We start from the raw sequence: 15409 nt of genomic DNA, 5'->3' as shown, positions 1-15409 counted from the left end.
AGCATTTAGGGAGCTGGGATACTGCCTTCTACTGCACTTCTGTAGAGGCCGCCTCTCTGGTTGCAACTGAAGTGTGCCTTTGAGAAGCAGCTTTGCATTACTTTGACGAAACTAGATATCACCTATCCTTGATAGTAGTAAAAAAGGTAGTAAGGGGAAAGAGACAGTAATCTCTCTTAGGCCTCTGCTGCTATCACTCTCCCTTTATATTTCATTTAGAGCACAACGTGAACAAAGGAGTGTTAGACATGCACAGTGTAATGAAAATCCATGACTTGACCATGCATTCATAATTATTTTATAAATAAATGGCTTCTAGAGAGCCACATCTGTCTCTTCCCACAGAGTGCATGTCTTTCATTAATGTATTACAGGCTGAATGAAGCCAGCCTGAATGCTTTGCTTGCATCTTCCTCTTCCTCTCCATCATTGTTCATGGATAGGTTTTTGTGGTTCGGAGAGAGCTGCATGCCCCACACGTCTCTGCAGGACTGATGGCTCGTCAATAACATTAGCCAGCATTATGGGCTGCATTGGTGTAGAACAGAATCAATATGGCCAAGTAAAAAGTCTAATCAGTTGACATGACCATCTTCAGCAGAGCTTATGTTACAAGAAATGAGTTTTCTTAAGGAATCAGCATCAGCACTGGTTATTCACCCCACACCAAGAACACTTGACAAAGATTTATTATTTCTTGTTTTGTTAGCTCTGCCACTTAAGCTGGTAATAGTGAAATAATAATTCAGATGAATATTCAAAAGAATAATAAAGACTGGACTCTGCAAACACTGCCCACATTTTCCTGAGAAGCTGAAAAGAGTCTCTGCACATTTTGCAATGTGGAAGGGAAGTAGTGTCACTAGGAAATAAGATTAGTTTAGGGGCTCGGATACAGGGATACATGCCCTTTGTCTGACTGGGTTGCCTTTGGTTTTCTCACCCCCTTTTTTTTTACTGAAGGGACAGGTTCAGCTCTCACTTTTACTTGTACAAATTGAAGTCATTTAACTGAAAATATGATTTTTCCAGGTTTCTATCAGCGTAAGTGAAAGCAGACTTTGGCAGTCATGCCTATGGCAATGTACATATCTTAAAACAAGTTTCTCACTGATGCATAGCTTCATCTATGTGGTAATTATGGAGCTGTTTTACAATCAACTCCCTTTCTCTTCCTGCTCACCCCTCTGCATGCAGATTCACCCATAACACGAGACCAACAGGGGTGCAGCTATCAGATATTTCACTTTTATGAACTCTGCTGATCATCTGTTCTCATTTGTCCAGTCATCTGAGGGAAACCCTGTTCAATCAAGTGAAGGTAAAGCATTAGTGAAATCATTAGTGCAGCATGGGCAGGTTAATAGGCCCATGCCTGAGCCATTTTTTTGCAGGCAACCTCCCGCCTACATCAGAGATACTTCAGCAGCATTATTTCCTAACAGGTAAAAGAAAGTAATTGCATTTTGGAGGCAAATAGCTTGTTTGTGAATGGGCAAATGGACATGTTAACTACTCCCATCCCACTTTGTTAGAATGAAATAGCTAGGAAATTCTCATTAAAAAAAAAAATTAAAAAAATCTTGAAACAGGTTAAGTGCCTGTTCAAATTAAATACATAATTAGAGGAAGTTAAAAGACCAATCCCATAGAGGCCTTTGCAGACTGGACATGAGGACAGGAACAGAAAATTTGATTAAGGCTTTTCTGCCACTGGTAGGAAAGTCTTGATGCTTACTGACCAGTCTGTGCTACTTACACACTTATGCCAGTTTGGTGTGACAAATCTGTTTACCTACTGGGCAGTGGTACACCTTCACTCTCAGGGCTACTTGTGCACTCAATACTGTCACTGGCAGTGAGCGGTCACCCTGCCAAATTTCATCTAATTTTATCCCTCCAAGGCACATACAGAGACATACATACTCTCTACTGATTTCATCACAGGGGGAACATTGTTCTGGGTTTTTAATATTAGAATAGTAACTATGGATTTCGGTCAGAATGGTAACTATGGGTTTCAGTCAAAATGGAGGCCTACAGCAATGAGCACAGATAATACAAGTTCTTCATCCCCAGGAGTCAGTGTCAAGTGCACATCAATATCGAACTAGTTTCTCAGTTGCAGAATTCACCGTCAAGTTTCCAGTAATGTTGATTGTCGAATATAAGACCCAGCAAAAAAAGCTATGTGGGAAAAATTAGCCCAGGATCTGTGTGTTTTGTGACTGTCTTTTTTGTTGCTGCATGAAGAAAACTAAGGGGCTTTTTAACCAATTTAGATTCTGAACATAAAGTTGGTTAGGTTTTCCTCTCTTTTTTTTTTTTAAATGGGAATCCTGCTGCAGAATATTAATACTGTAAGTTTAATTTAAACGGTTTATTAAAGTAAAAAAAAAAGAGGAAGAGTCAATTTTTTTAAGATTCTACCATTTATAGTGATTCAACGGAATATTCTACTCTCAGAGCCCCAGGATCTTGGTATGTAACATCCTCATTTGTGTTAATGGAAACTTTACCTCTTTGAATTCATGAGGACTGATAAGTTTCACCAGGCACACAGGCTCTGTATAAATAAGCAGCACACAGCAAACATACTCTTTTAAAAGGATTATCACTTTGACAGCTATTCAGTTGGGGTGGCTTTTTCAGTCCCCTGGAATTCCCAGCTTGCCCTCTTAACTACACAGAAGGTAAATCTGTATAATACTTCACAGCTGCCTTTACTGGGACCTGACACTGAGCTTACTGGATGTGCTTTCCTGGTACAAAGCACCTCGTCAAGTTTCCTGCTCTGGATGCAGTGAACACAGCTGATGAGCTGTCTTATTAAAAGTTATGAGGAAAGGATGTTCACTCCATTACTTTCTGAACTACTGGATACACACAGTGAAGCTGCTGAGCCAGTCAGTCCCTCAGAGTCATTCCTTCACATAGAGGCTGCATTCTAACATTTAATATCACATTGCTCCTGTGGTGGCCACCATCAGATTTTAATTTTTTGTTTTGTCTTGTTTTGTTTGTGCTGGCATTTTTTGTTCTGATAGCCTTACCATGATATTCCCTCATCACAGCAGACCAAAATTGAGCCTTGCTGTCCTGCTGGCACTAAGCACACTGACAAACCTCCCAAGAGTTTTAAGCTGGGACTCGGTCATCCCTCTGCCTGTAGGGATCAGATCAGGGCCAGGATCCAGACCTCCCTGCACCCTGCCTACTTCAAAAGGAAAGGGCAGGGCACTGTCATGCTTGTTGGGGAGCCAATCCCTGAGAGCTAGAGGGAGGATAACACACAAGGGGCTGCACACAAGAGGGTTGTTGAGATACAGGTGGTCAAGGACACCAAAGGTGGGTATACTGCAAGGAAAGCTGAGGTGTCAGGCTACTGTATTCCTGCCCAGGTTCCTATTGAGGGTGAGCCTGGGAGAAGGGGAACAGGGACAGAGCTACAGCAAGGAGCAGCTAAGAGAGAGATGTCTGGGCCATAAGCAGAGCTGAGAGAGGGCTAAGCTGCTCCAGAAAAGCTGGGTTGAAAAAAAAACCAACCCTCCTTTTGAAGGAGATGATACAACAGGTACTGCAATCATGGTTCAGTGGGCCAGTTTCAGTAATGCCATGTACGGAGTATACACCCACTACCTTCCTGTCAGTAAAAGAATAAGCTATTTTCTCAAGTAGTCCAGGTAAAAGCCGCAAACAATTTTTTTCCTCCACCACCTGCCTTGGAAAACTGCTGGCACTTGGACTGGAAGAACACAATTAAAAGATGCAGTAAAAATTGACAAATCCTGGTATGGGGAGCTGAAAATACATTACAATTCCAATAGAACTATAAATGAAAAAACCCTAAATTAAATAAATCTTGCACAATTATAGATTAAAATATGTTTGGCTTTTATGACTTAGCATATACAGGCCTCGATTCTTGAAATCATTGCTCAGACTATGTGGCTTGCATAGGGATACAATAATAAACAAATTACCTGCTGCTGTAATGCTATGTAGGGGTGACATGGGAAGGTGGACCAGCATTTTGTTGGTTTTCTGGCTGTTGGTTAAAACTCCTTCATGGGCCCTGCTCTCTGTGCAAAATTGTGGCCATATAGATTCAGTAACAGCTAGCAGTGTCAATAATGGACTCGATAATGAGTAGAAAAGAAACCCAACCCAATAACAACAAAACCTCTGGGGGAGCATTAGCAGCAATTGCTGTCAGCCAATGTTGGGAAACTGCCAGTCTTCCCTGATGGCAGCCTGTCAGCCACAGGCTGCAGAAGGATGCTGGGCTGGGTGAGCTATGAGTTGGGAAACCTTGAAAGTGTCAGGCTTGGTGGATGGCAATGTGCAACTCTACCAGAGCTCAGAAGAGCTGGATTTGGTGGCTCAGATCTACCCAGGAAGCTGTGGGATTTGGAGAGAGGTGGTGGTAGAAGAGGCAGATGTCCCTCCTTCCTTTGCCCCCTGCTTGCCCCAGCTCATGGCAGTGGGTCTTCAGTGTGAGTGCAGAGTGCTGTCTTCTGCTTTTGGATGATAAGCAGGGATCAAATCTTCAATAGCTGCCGCTTCAGCTGCCAGGCCACAATAGCCTAAGGAGCTGTCAATTCCTTCTTGAGAAAGGTGGGAACCACCTGAATGACTCTGATGTGACTGGCCCCAGACGTCCGCTGTGCTGAACTGATGGTGCCCAGAGCTCCCTGGGCTTTCTGGATCTGTGGATGGCTGCCTAAGCCCTCACTACAGCGGAGCAAATAGCTTTACCACACCACTCCTCAGAAGAGGAGGGCTGAACCTTAACACAGAAACAAAAAAAACACAGACCAGGAAAATAATTTTTCTTTACAAAGTCATTCAGGGCATGGTTTCCATCAGGCAAATAGCTCTGTGAGAATTAACTCAAAGTCTATTTTCCCCAAGGTGTAAGTACTGTGTTGGAGAGTAGCATAAAGGAAGGTTGTTCCCCTCCCTGCAGCCATTCCCAGGGTCAATACCTCTCTTTCTTTTCCTGTCTCTTACTACTCACGCCTACCATCTTGGAGTTTCTAGCTTTTGAATAAATTTGGTTGAAATAGGTGTGTGCATTCATATTACTGAGGAGGAGAAGTGCATCCAGGCAGACCCAGATGCATGCAGTCAGATGGTGTAATGCTCATTTCCTTATGAAATTAGGTTAGAAATAAAATAGCAGTCTATTTTTTCAGGGCTTCCTGTTCTCAGTTTCTCCTACTTGCTTTGAAAATTATGGTAGCTTAAAATAACCTCTGTGCTGTATCTAGAAATTTTCGTGTTATGCTTTTTTTGGATATTTTCTCTAAAAGGTCTCCTGATTTAAAATTTAGCATGTGAATATGATCTTTTTTTCTCCTCCAACAACTGTTTTCTAGGAGGTCTGAAGCTGATTATATTGGGATTGTGATTACTTAGTGGCTTGACTAAAGCTATTTCACAAGTCAGCACTGATGTGTTACTGTGAATTAAGATGAGAAGTTTTCTCATTTTATGTTTTATGGAAAGAGCCATTCTAAAATACAAGAGTTCAATGTGTTCAAAAATTCCTTCTGAGAACTTGCCTTAACATGATATATGACTGTATTTAGCAAGCTCTTTAGTCATGCATTATTTTTGTTTTATTAGACATAGTTGACCCTTTGATCTTGGTAAATTAACACTTTTACTGATCCAGAGGCTGTGAGTCTAACTCTTGTGCTTGTTGACACTGTTTTTTTGTTACCTGGCATTTTTAATTATGCAAATTCTTGCTATAGCTTATTCATTTCAAATATGTTCATAGAATTAATTCCCTGACATCCTCTTTGTGACTTAACAGCTTGCTCTGACTATTCTCTATGGCTTAGCTTTTGTAGCTTGCAAGAGGGTAACACAAGGTTCACATGCATTTTCACAATTTACCTCCTTCTAGAAATGTCTACTTTGGGGTCTTGGACACTGCGAGAAGGAAAAAAAAAAAGAAAAAATACTATTGTAAAGCTTTTTCTGAGTTGTGACCAGCTTAAGGAAAACACTAAGTTTTCAGGATTGAATTAAATGGATTTGTAGAGAAACTTAAAAAAACTGTACACTTCTTGGCCAGAATTCCTGTAAGCCAATATGAAAAGCATATATACCATAATGAAATTCTCCAGTTGCAGTTTACATTTAATTCATGTAGCATTTATCACTGGAATCAGTGGACATTGGCTGCTGTAGCACGTCAAGAGTTTGACCATTGTTATTCTGATCTTAATTACAAGACCAGGGCTAGGATATAGAGTAGAGTTTCCTACCAGCCCCCAGGCGTGTCAAATTGATTAGAGCCTTTCTTCACCAGGCTGGGTTGAACACACCCAGGCCAAAATGGAGCTCAGTGAGTGTAAAGTTATGTGAGCGGACGCCAGAGGTCGTGGGAACAGGACGGAAAATTTTACACGGCAATGTTTTACATCTTGTAAAATAACAGAGCAGCTAGAAAATGACTTTTCAAAACACAAATTTCAAACTCCATCTTTTTTCAAGTCAGAGAAGACATATCAGACAATCTGCGATATCAAATATCTGATTTGATACCTCCCAGCACCTTTCCCAAATCATCAGCAAAGGAATGTTGTAATATTATTCATCCCCAATGAGAGAATATCTATCTGAAGTATATTCCACTGCAAGACAGCTCCTGTGAAACACTTAGGTCAGGACTTCTAACGAGTACAGTCTTTGTGGAAGTCCTTTGCTTTAGATATCTTAATTCTAAAATTTCACAAAACTATGGTGCAGTAATATTCTGCAATAATTTTGCTACAGAGGATTAAAACGTATTGGACAAATTAAATTAAATGCTCTAACCAAGAAAACTTTCAGTGATCTTAAAATGTATTATTCAAAAGGGTAAAGATAGGAAGGAGAGTGAGCTGCATAAAAATGTCACCTTGGAAAGAAAGAAAAAAGATCTCATATAGCAAAGATACTTTTACTGACCCAAGAAAGGGCTGATAAGGAACAGAAATTATTGTCAGATATGGTAAAAGTGTAGATATTTCTTTTAGACATGAGAAAATGAGTTGGCAAGATGAACGCATTTAGTGTGTACTGTGGTACAGATGGGAATACCAAAGGGCCTTGAATATATCCTCGTAACAGTCTGTTTACTTAGTTAAACACCACTGGGTATAGATGAAATAACATGGGAAGGAAGTCCAACCCCTGCTTTTGGAGATAACCATATTTTAAATCTTCTCATAAACTGATTCTCTATCATCTAGCTAGTTCTCATTTTGGCCTCTTTTGCTGATATTGGAGCACTGATCCAGAATGTCTGTGCTCCAGCATTTAAGCTTGTTTCCGCTTTCCAGCATAAAATTATATATAAATACTAGTTAGCATACACAGTTTTGCTTTTTCTCTAGTGTTTACACTCTGCTCCACTGTCATATGTTTTTATAGCGCAATCATTTGTCTCTTTGAGCTCTTGTTTATTTGGCTATGGAAAACAAGTTCTCTGAGGTTACCATTATAAAAGCGCCTATTTTATTCTCTTCAAGCACATACAGACTTTCTTTGAATTTTTCTTTCTTCTCTATGGGCAGCTGAGCTATTCGCAGTGCTGTAAATGGGTTTGGTGAAGTAGCCCTGGTGCTGTCCAGACACTCATGAAAATGACTCATCTCATAAATTCTGGAATACATTTGATCAAGAAAGCCTCTGTATTTAATCAGAAAGAATCTTGGTGTTTTTGCTTGGTCTCACTTTATTTATCCAGTGGAAGTGGATTTTGCTATTTGCTTTTATTTTGCAAAGCTTGAGTCAGTTTGACTTCTAGCAAGTTCCTAAGACTTCTAAAACATGCATTTTGGGCTTGCCAGTTTGGTCTTTGCAAATTCCTTTTAGGCTTTTTTTCTTATTACTAGCAATCCTTTTGACACATACTGGTAGGTGATATTTTCTCTAGCTACTTATACAGTGTTTAGGAATGGAGCTAAAAATGGGGATGTGGATCCTACATCAGTAGCACACTGCTCTCAAGAACTTGCCTTGAGAAAGCAATCCCAAGCAGTGCAGGAAATTCCAAAAGGGGCATTTGATGAGTTACATGTGGCATAACACTCAGATTGCTTAAATCTCTTGGGAAGCCAGCATTTGGGACTAGTCCTCCACTGGGATTCATTAGCAGTTCAATGGCATTACATTCACAGGGTATTTTGCTGAACTTTCTGTTGGTTGTTGTGGGAGGATTGGCAGAGAATTGCTGAGAGAGTGGAAATCTAGCTGAAGAACTAGAGCAACATAAAAGCTATAATGGGATTTTCTTTATTTTTTTTGCTAGTGACTGGACGTTGCCACCTGAAAGCAGGGCTGTTCTGTGTACTGGGATCCTATGGAGACCACAACATACATGCAGCACCTTGGCTCTGCCACGACAGACAGGACTGTAAGCAGCAATGCTTATTTGGTCTGACTGTCATTTTGTGTTCTTTACAGAGAGGTTTCAGCTAAAGGTCACGGGAGAGCCACTGTATATTTTTCTTTCAAATAAAATCAATTGAAGGACCTAGAACACAATAAGTTATGTTCAGGACTGAACTTCCATGTATTCCCATTGGAGACCTCTCAATGTGAACTAGCACTGTTGGGAAATATCTCCAGCTACCCCAGTTAATCAATATCTGTTCATTATACTGTCTCTGATGAATATGGGTAAGGATTGGATAAGCATGAGTCAGGTGACTTAAAAATAACTGCGTCTCACATAAGATCAATAGAAGGAGGTTTTTTTCAGTATCACTTCAGGCAAACTAATGTACCTTTTATCCTCCTCTCTTCTTACCATCCCTTGCTCATTGTTAGTATACCAACATCAGTGCAGGATTGGCTTTATTAAATTAGTAACCCTTAATCTATTGTCATACTGTCAACTTGCAGGGTATGAGCAAGCAGACAGCAAGTTTCAAGTGGCCCAGTGTGCTTCAAAGGGCTCTTTTCCAAGCAGTTACCTCAGAACTGTGCCAAAAGAAGTCTTTCTGGGTACCTGCTAATATCTCTCCTCTGAGTATGAAAACCTTATGCTAGAAAAAAAATTGGTTTAGGGGAATTCATGCCAATTATAGATGTGTCATGACAGATTAAAATATTATAATTGTGCTTGGCTTCCATGCAGAACCACATTAACACATCTATGACATTTAATAACACAGGAGGATAACCACATGCCTCAACAAAGGTTGACTTTCCCCCAAAGTTGCTTAACTTTTTTTCTCCCTTCCTGACTCCTTTTCCTGCCTTCTGAAATAAGCAGCTGTATATTCTTGCACTACTTTGGGGGAAAAAAAGAAAGGAAAAGTAAGGAAAAAAAGAAATGGGGTAAAAAGACAAAAAATACAGGAGACAAAGAATATGTAAGAGGAGAAGGAGAAGGAGAAAGAAGGAGAAGGAGAAGGAGAAGGAGAAGGAAGGAAACATGAAGTGCAGGGAGAAAAAAGAAAAGAGGGAAGGGAAGGTGTGGGAAGGTGTGGGAAGGTGTGGGAAGGTGTGGGAAGGTGTGGGAAGGGAAGGGAAGGGAAGGAAAAAGGGTGGCATGTAAATTAAAGACATGAAGCTGACAACTGCAAGTCAGTAATGGATTAAAGGCATTCAGCTCATTATTGAGCTGTTTATGTCAGGCTGATTAAAAACAAGCAAATGAAATAAACATGCTCAAGACTTTATTTAGTGGACCTGTGGCAGACATCTTGTATCCTCACAGCTCATGACTCTCAAATCATAAACTAAATTTAACCTATGAAGCAGTTGGATCAGAAGGCGAAGTCCTGTTTTGAGAGCTCAATGTTTTGCAGAAAAATGGCTCTTGGTTGTGCTTGGAGGCCTGAAAAAGAAAAGACCTTAGGAAAATCCTAAATCCATCAGAGAGTATGTATTACTGACCAATAATTTTCCTCAGACTTACAGTTCACAGTGCTTAGCAAATTCTGGTTATTTGACCTTCACATCCCTTTCTTTCCCCACCCCCACATTCAGCTGGTGAGTCCAGTTGCCTCCATTTTGCTGATCAGGAAATGTGAGACAACCAAAAAAGTCTTATCAAGTCTTGTCAAACACTGAGCAGGCTGTTTCCAGTCCATCTAATACTTTAGTGAGGGCTCATTTGCAACCAGATATCCATTCCCATTGAGTCAAACAGGACTGTACATGCTTGAAGTTTAGCACATACCCACCCGCTTTGAGGCATCACCACCCGAGTGCTCAGCATTTCGTGGTGCTTAACAAGCTGAGTTTTATTTTGCTCTTCTCTTGTAGAATGAGTATGAATCATATTGGAACACTTTGTCTTGGACATGCTTGTAATATGACCTTTTAGTCTCTATGAGCACAGAGCAATGGACAAAACTGTCCCATTATGAGAGACTACTTTGTTTCCTTTATTGATAAGAAGTGCAGTATGTAGAAAATTACTAGCACCATAAGAGCTCCGGCTAAACCAAAAGCATTTACCCCAGAAGAATCTTGCTCACATTTTCCCAGCTGACACAGATGTGCCTTAGCAGCAAAACAAGATTTCTCAACAAAAGGAAGTATTCTGCCCTGCAAATGGGTTTTCTAAACATCTCCCTGCACTACACCCTCTTCTAGTCAGCATGGAGCGCAAAGCCAATCCCAAGGACTCAAAGTTGAAGCCTTTGGTGATAAATTTTTGTAGTAAAGTCCAGATTTACAGATAAAGTTTGGTGGGGAAATACATTTGGCCCTGTCAAAGCATGAGAAAATTCTTACCCAACCATTGAGATTAGTGAGCTGTGTACTTCTGCTTTGAGAAGCAAAAAGAGGACTGAGCTAAGATACCAAGTCAGAGTTGGGCAAGACCTTTCACTTCCATTTCTTCATCTGTCAGACATACTCAAGTGTGAGCAATGTCCATCTTAAGGGTTTTTTGCAGGCAGTGGGGTGACTAAATTAGTGAGGCTGTAGGTTTCTGGATGCCACACTAAGTATGATATTTCTAAGGAAATGTGTACAAGCTAGGGGGCAAAACAATTATCTCCCTTCCAAAAGGACTTAACCTATTCAATTTCTGGGAAGTATGCAAAGCTCTTAAATGTAGTTTGCAGCTTTCAAACTACAAGAGGCCATGTGCAAACTTTGCGGGTGAGTGTCTTTCTGTGACCATATGTCTTTCCACGGCAATGTGTATTGCTCGAATCAGCAAAGAGTGAAGAAATTAAAGACAAAGAGACAAAAAGATCAGTGACTGATAAATCTTTAATATAAAAATTGTACAAGAATTTTGATACAAATTACAAGAGGTATTTGGACAAAGTATGAGTAAAACTCCATTTATATCCCCAAAACCTTATGCATTTTATGCAAAAGACATATTGTAGGACAGTTACAGTACAGAAAATACAAGAAAAGAAATGTCAAATTAAATCAGGACTTTTAATTCCCTCAGATTACTAATGGAAAAAAAACTTGTTTAGACTACATACAATATTTATGAAGCTACTAATGTCATGGTTATTAGAGCAACATGATGAAAATTTTCGTATCCCCTTGTACGGCTATTCCATAGTGCATGCTTTGGTTCTGCAGGCAGGACAGCAGAGCATTCATGTTTTGCTCACATTGAGATCAAACAGTGAAAATGAAAAGCCTCCTCTACTCCAAACAGAGAAAGACCTTTGTAAAAATGTCCATCAGGCTTTGACTCCACTCTTTCCTGTGCCTGGCTGGGGTACCCCAGGAACACGTCTTGACAAAGTTCGCTGGAACAAGCCCAGCTTTGCCAGCCATCAGCAAGCTCTCCATTCTCTACACAGCAGCCCCCTTGCTGCTGTTGGTGCATCGCTGGTTGGCACAGGGGGTTGCAGCCAGGCTGTGAGAGTCCTCCCATGCCTACTGAGAAAGGGGTTTCCAGGCCTTATGCCTCTGTGACTGAACAAAATGCCAGACCCCTAAGAACTTCCAAATACACTAAGCCTTAAATCCAGTTTATCTCAGTTTACATCTCCACATGAACCTCCCACTCAGGTACCTATCTTTCCAGTTCAGGAGAACTGAAACACAGCAGACAGCTATATAGGAAATCACTGTGTTTGACCTTCTGTGTTAAAAGCTGTTAAAATATCAACTGTGACAGTGAGCAAGAGCCTTCAGTCAAACAGTGAAACTTCAAACCACTTCAACCATCCCTGCAATGAGTTATTTGTATAGATACAAACAGGTCGCAGTGAACTGCTTGTGATAAATAAAAGTGTGTGGAATTTCAGCCAGGGTAAATTTTGATTGTGTTCAGGTTCAGATAAACTTATTTGCATACCTGTTGCAGATACATTGCACTGGAACACAGATCACTCTTATAAACTGGAGGACAGGCAGGAGGCATGAACTGAGAACACAAATGCTGCCCATCAAAAACCAGCCATATTCTGGGAAAGGAGCCCCATATGATATAGGAACCAAAGTTTGCACAAGAAAAAGCAGCATGCTGAATTTAATGTTTTTAAATAGCTAAATGAAACACACGCATGTAACAGTGGCCATTTTATTCATCTTGCCACTTTACAAACAGTAACCATTTTCACAGATGGAATGCATAAAACTTTCCGAAATGAAGAACACTAGGAGGATGTGTTACTTTTCTGACAGAATTTTAATGAGACACTCTCTTGGAATGAGAGGAGAAGGGGTGGTAAAGAAAATGGGAAAATTAAAGACAATGGCTGAAGGTTGTCCAAGGGTTTGTTAAAAAAAAACTTGAAAAAAAATTTCAAATGTAAAAGTATAATTGAAAAATAATGAATAAATCCGCCTTTGTACAGCTTAGGTATCCCTATTTATTCTGTAGGTCACCCAGTAAACTAAGAAGAACATCCTTAGAATCACAGTTCATGTGTCAACTGTACCACTTCACAGGTGTAATTGGGGGGGGATGCATTCTGCCCCAACAGTAACAGGAGGTGGTGGGGGGATGGGGATGTGAAAATGTCTTGATCTGGATGTAATGACTGCATAATGCTCTCACACTCAGGCATGGACGCGTGCACACATGACTGCCACTGGTGTGCCAGAGCTGCGGTTCATAGCCTCTTGCGCTTTGTGGCAGAAGTGGACAGGTTGTGATTAACTATTGATGAGTTTGCCATCCTAACTGTGCATTATCCTCTGATCATTCTCAACCTTTTGTTTGACAATGGATGCCTTATAAAATCTTTATGCATCACTTAGCTAGTCTTGCTCTCTCTTTCTTCTCTAGAAACAGAATTGCCCTGGATGCTTTTCTTAATTTTCCAAAAATATTTGTCTCCAAAGGTTTGAAGGGAGCAATGTACAAAATCTGTAGAACACCAGAAAAATCTATCTACACATTAGACATTTGCTCACTCAGGCTTCCTGTACTTTTAAGTGCATGAGGAAATATATATATACACCTATGTAAGTGTGATGGAAATTATATAATTTTGTGCACTTGTAATCTTCATTTTAAGGCTCCTTGTTCCGTGTCTGTTTCTCCTTTCTCTGTCTGTCACACTCACACTCACACACATATTCACAAACACACACAAAGGACACAAATGATTTCTTCGATCAGAAAGTCCTCAGTTTCCACAAACAGCCTTGGAAATGGTACAGCAAGAAAGGCTGCCCAAGCTCATCATCGCAGGTCAGCTCATCCGGCTGCTTCAACCTCCATCAGTGCCATGTACACATGGAGTTGACAGGGGAGCAGAGTCTGGGCTCAGCCTTTAGACTTCTCATACAAACAGGCCTCAGGAATTTGTCTGCTGGTTTCACCCTTGTAGCTTCTGATGAACTCGGAAGGAAAAGGAGGGAAAAGATCAGTGACCTTTGACTGGTAAAAGACCTTAGCATATTTATGGTGGGCACCATCACCTCTGTTGCAGCAAACATCAAATTACCACATAGTGCTGTTGACAGCATTAGCATCTGGAACAAGCAAAGAGGTGCTGTAGCCAACCAATGCCATGAATTGATCCAAGGATATGAAAAACAACAAACTTCAAAATGTTTGTGTTTACGTCTCTTGGTCTTGGGCTTTGTCTGAAACCCATCTTTGACTTTTTGGTGCTGCACTGGCTGCCAGCACTGTTCAACTCACAGTGCTCAATGCTCACAGGTACACACAGGACTGGTGTTACAATCTTGGCATGTGAATGCTCTGGACCCTGCAAGGAAAGCATGCTTCAGCAGCTGCTCTGCCTACTTGAATTTTCAACTGCTATGCAGCAGTCAGAAAGCATACAATTAAGAGGAAGGGGAGTGCCCGAAGCCAGGTACACTGGCCTTCATGGACTTAAAATTTCTTAAAATATAGCATGTGCTCTCAAGTTACTTCACTGTGAAACTTGCTCTCTTCTGATGGCCCTATCTGAGAAGCACTTCTGTAGCCTGTACTTTTAGCAGTGTTCTTGCAAATGAAGGTATAAATCAGAAAAAAACTCCTCCTTCCATGAGGACATCAGATTGTGTCTCAGGTATGTTTTTCTAACACTTTATAGAAGTTCACACTGACCTCAGCAGGAGATGCTCCTATCACAATAGAATAGGATATAGGGAATTGGCATTCATGATAGGAATCCAAGAAGATGAGATTGCTCTGAAATTTGCCCAGGGATGGGCTAAACCAGTTAAAAAAATAAACTGCACATCCTGTTTGGCACTGAACCTATTCAGCAAGACATGTAGCAAATTCAAACAACTATTTCTAGCAGGCACAGTATGGCTTATGCCAATGCACAGCAATTAGTTGCTACATAAGCAGACAAAAGTGCCATTACAGACAGTATTTCTCAGCTGACCTTTTGCTAAGAAGCCATCTTATTACTGTCTACCTGATAGCTCGATAGAGCAGCCAGTGGCAGCCTTGGGCTTCCCAAAGACAAATCAAAGTGTGCTCCAGATGGGACTTGCCTTCACTCAGTGCAGATGTGGGTGCATGCTTGTATGTGTGTGTGTCTGCGTGCGTGTGTGTGTGTGCTAGGGGCTGGGGAGGAAAGCCTGGTTCTTATACTCAATTTTGCCTTCACAGGGGATAAACAGGCAATTACACATCCTTTTATATTTGATGGCCAAGTGCTGAACTTGAAAGCACACTATTAGTTTGTGTCCCTTCAGGGCCAGTGCAATAAGTAGCCAGGAGAGCTGGGGCTAAGGAAGAGAGAGTGTTGTCTGCTGTTAGTGTGACAGTCTTGTCAGCAGCATTCACATTACTGGAAGGTAATAAAGTGACAAGTAAGTTATTAGAAAGATATGAGGTGAAATTGAACTGAAGCTTCTTTCTGCTCAGCTCAGTTTTTTTCCTGCTTTGTAATGGGCCACTATTTGTTACAAAACAAGCCTTGTCTTGAGATCTTATATAAAAAAAGAAATATTTATTCTTTGCAGGAAAGGTCACATGAATTTACAACATCAC

At 40.7% G+C, this 15409-nt stretch overlaps 1 protein-coding gene across 2 annotated transcripts in view; it reads right to left on the bottom strand.

Annotated features, from left to right (window-relative positions):
• The window catches only part of BNC2 (basonuclin 2), a 349594-nt gene that overhangs the window by 4483 nt on the left and 329702 nt on the right, over window positions 1-15409 (bottom strand). Inside the window, exon 8 of one of the 2 annotated variants that reach the window (XM_042053945.1) lies at window positions 11221-13781. The exons of the other annotated variant lie outside the window; for it this stretch is intronic. Coding sequence (XP_041909879.1) covers window positions 13767-13781 — 15 coding nt within the window. The 3' untranslated portion in view covers window positions 11221-13766. Of the gene's footprint in view, window positions 1-11220; window positions 13782-15409 lie in introns of those variants that run through there. 2 annotated transcript variants of the gene reach the window in all.

The sequence above is a fragment of the Corvus kubaryi genome, unplaced genomic scaffold (assembly GCF_017639235.1).
Source record: "Corvus kubaryi isolate FWS band 111438036 unplaced genomic scaffold, C.kubaryi_AGA036_p1.0 split1-37296, whole genome shotgun sequence".
Lineage (NCBI taxonomy): Eukaryota > Metazoa > Chordata > Aves > Passeriformes > Corvidae > Corvus > Corvus kubaryi.
Note: the sequence above shows the minus strand (reverse complement) of the source record. Positions and strands in the feature narration are given on the sequence as shown.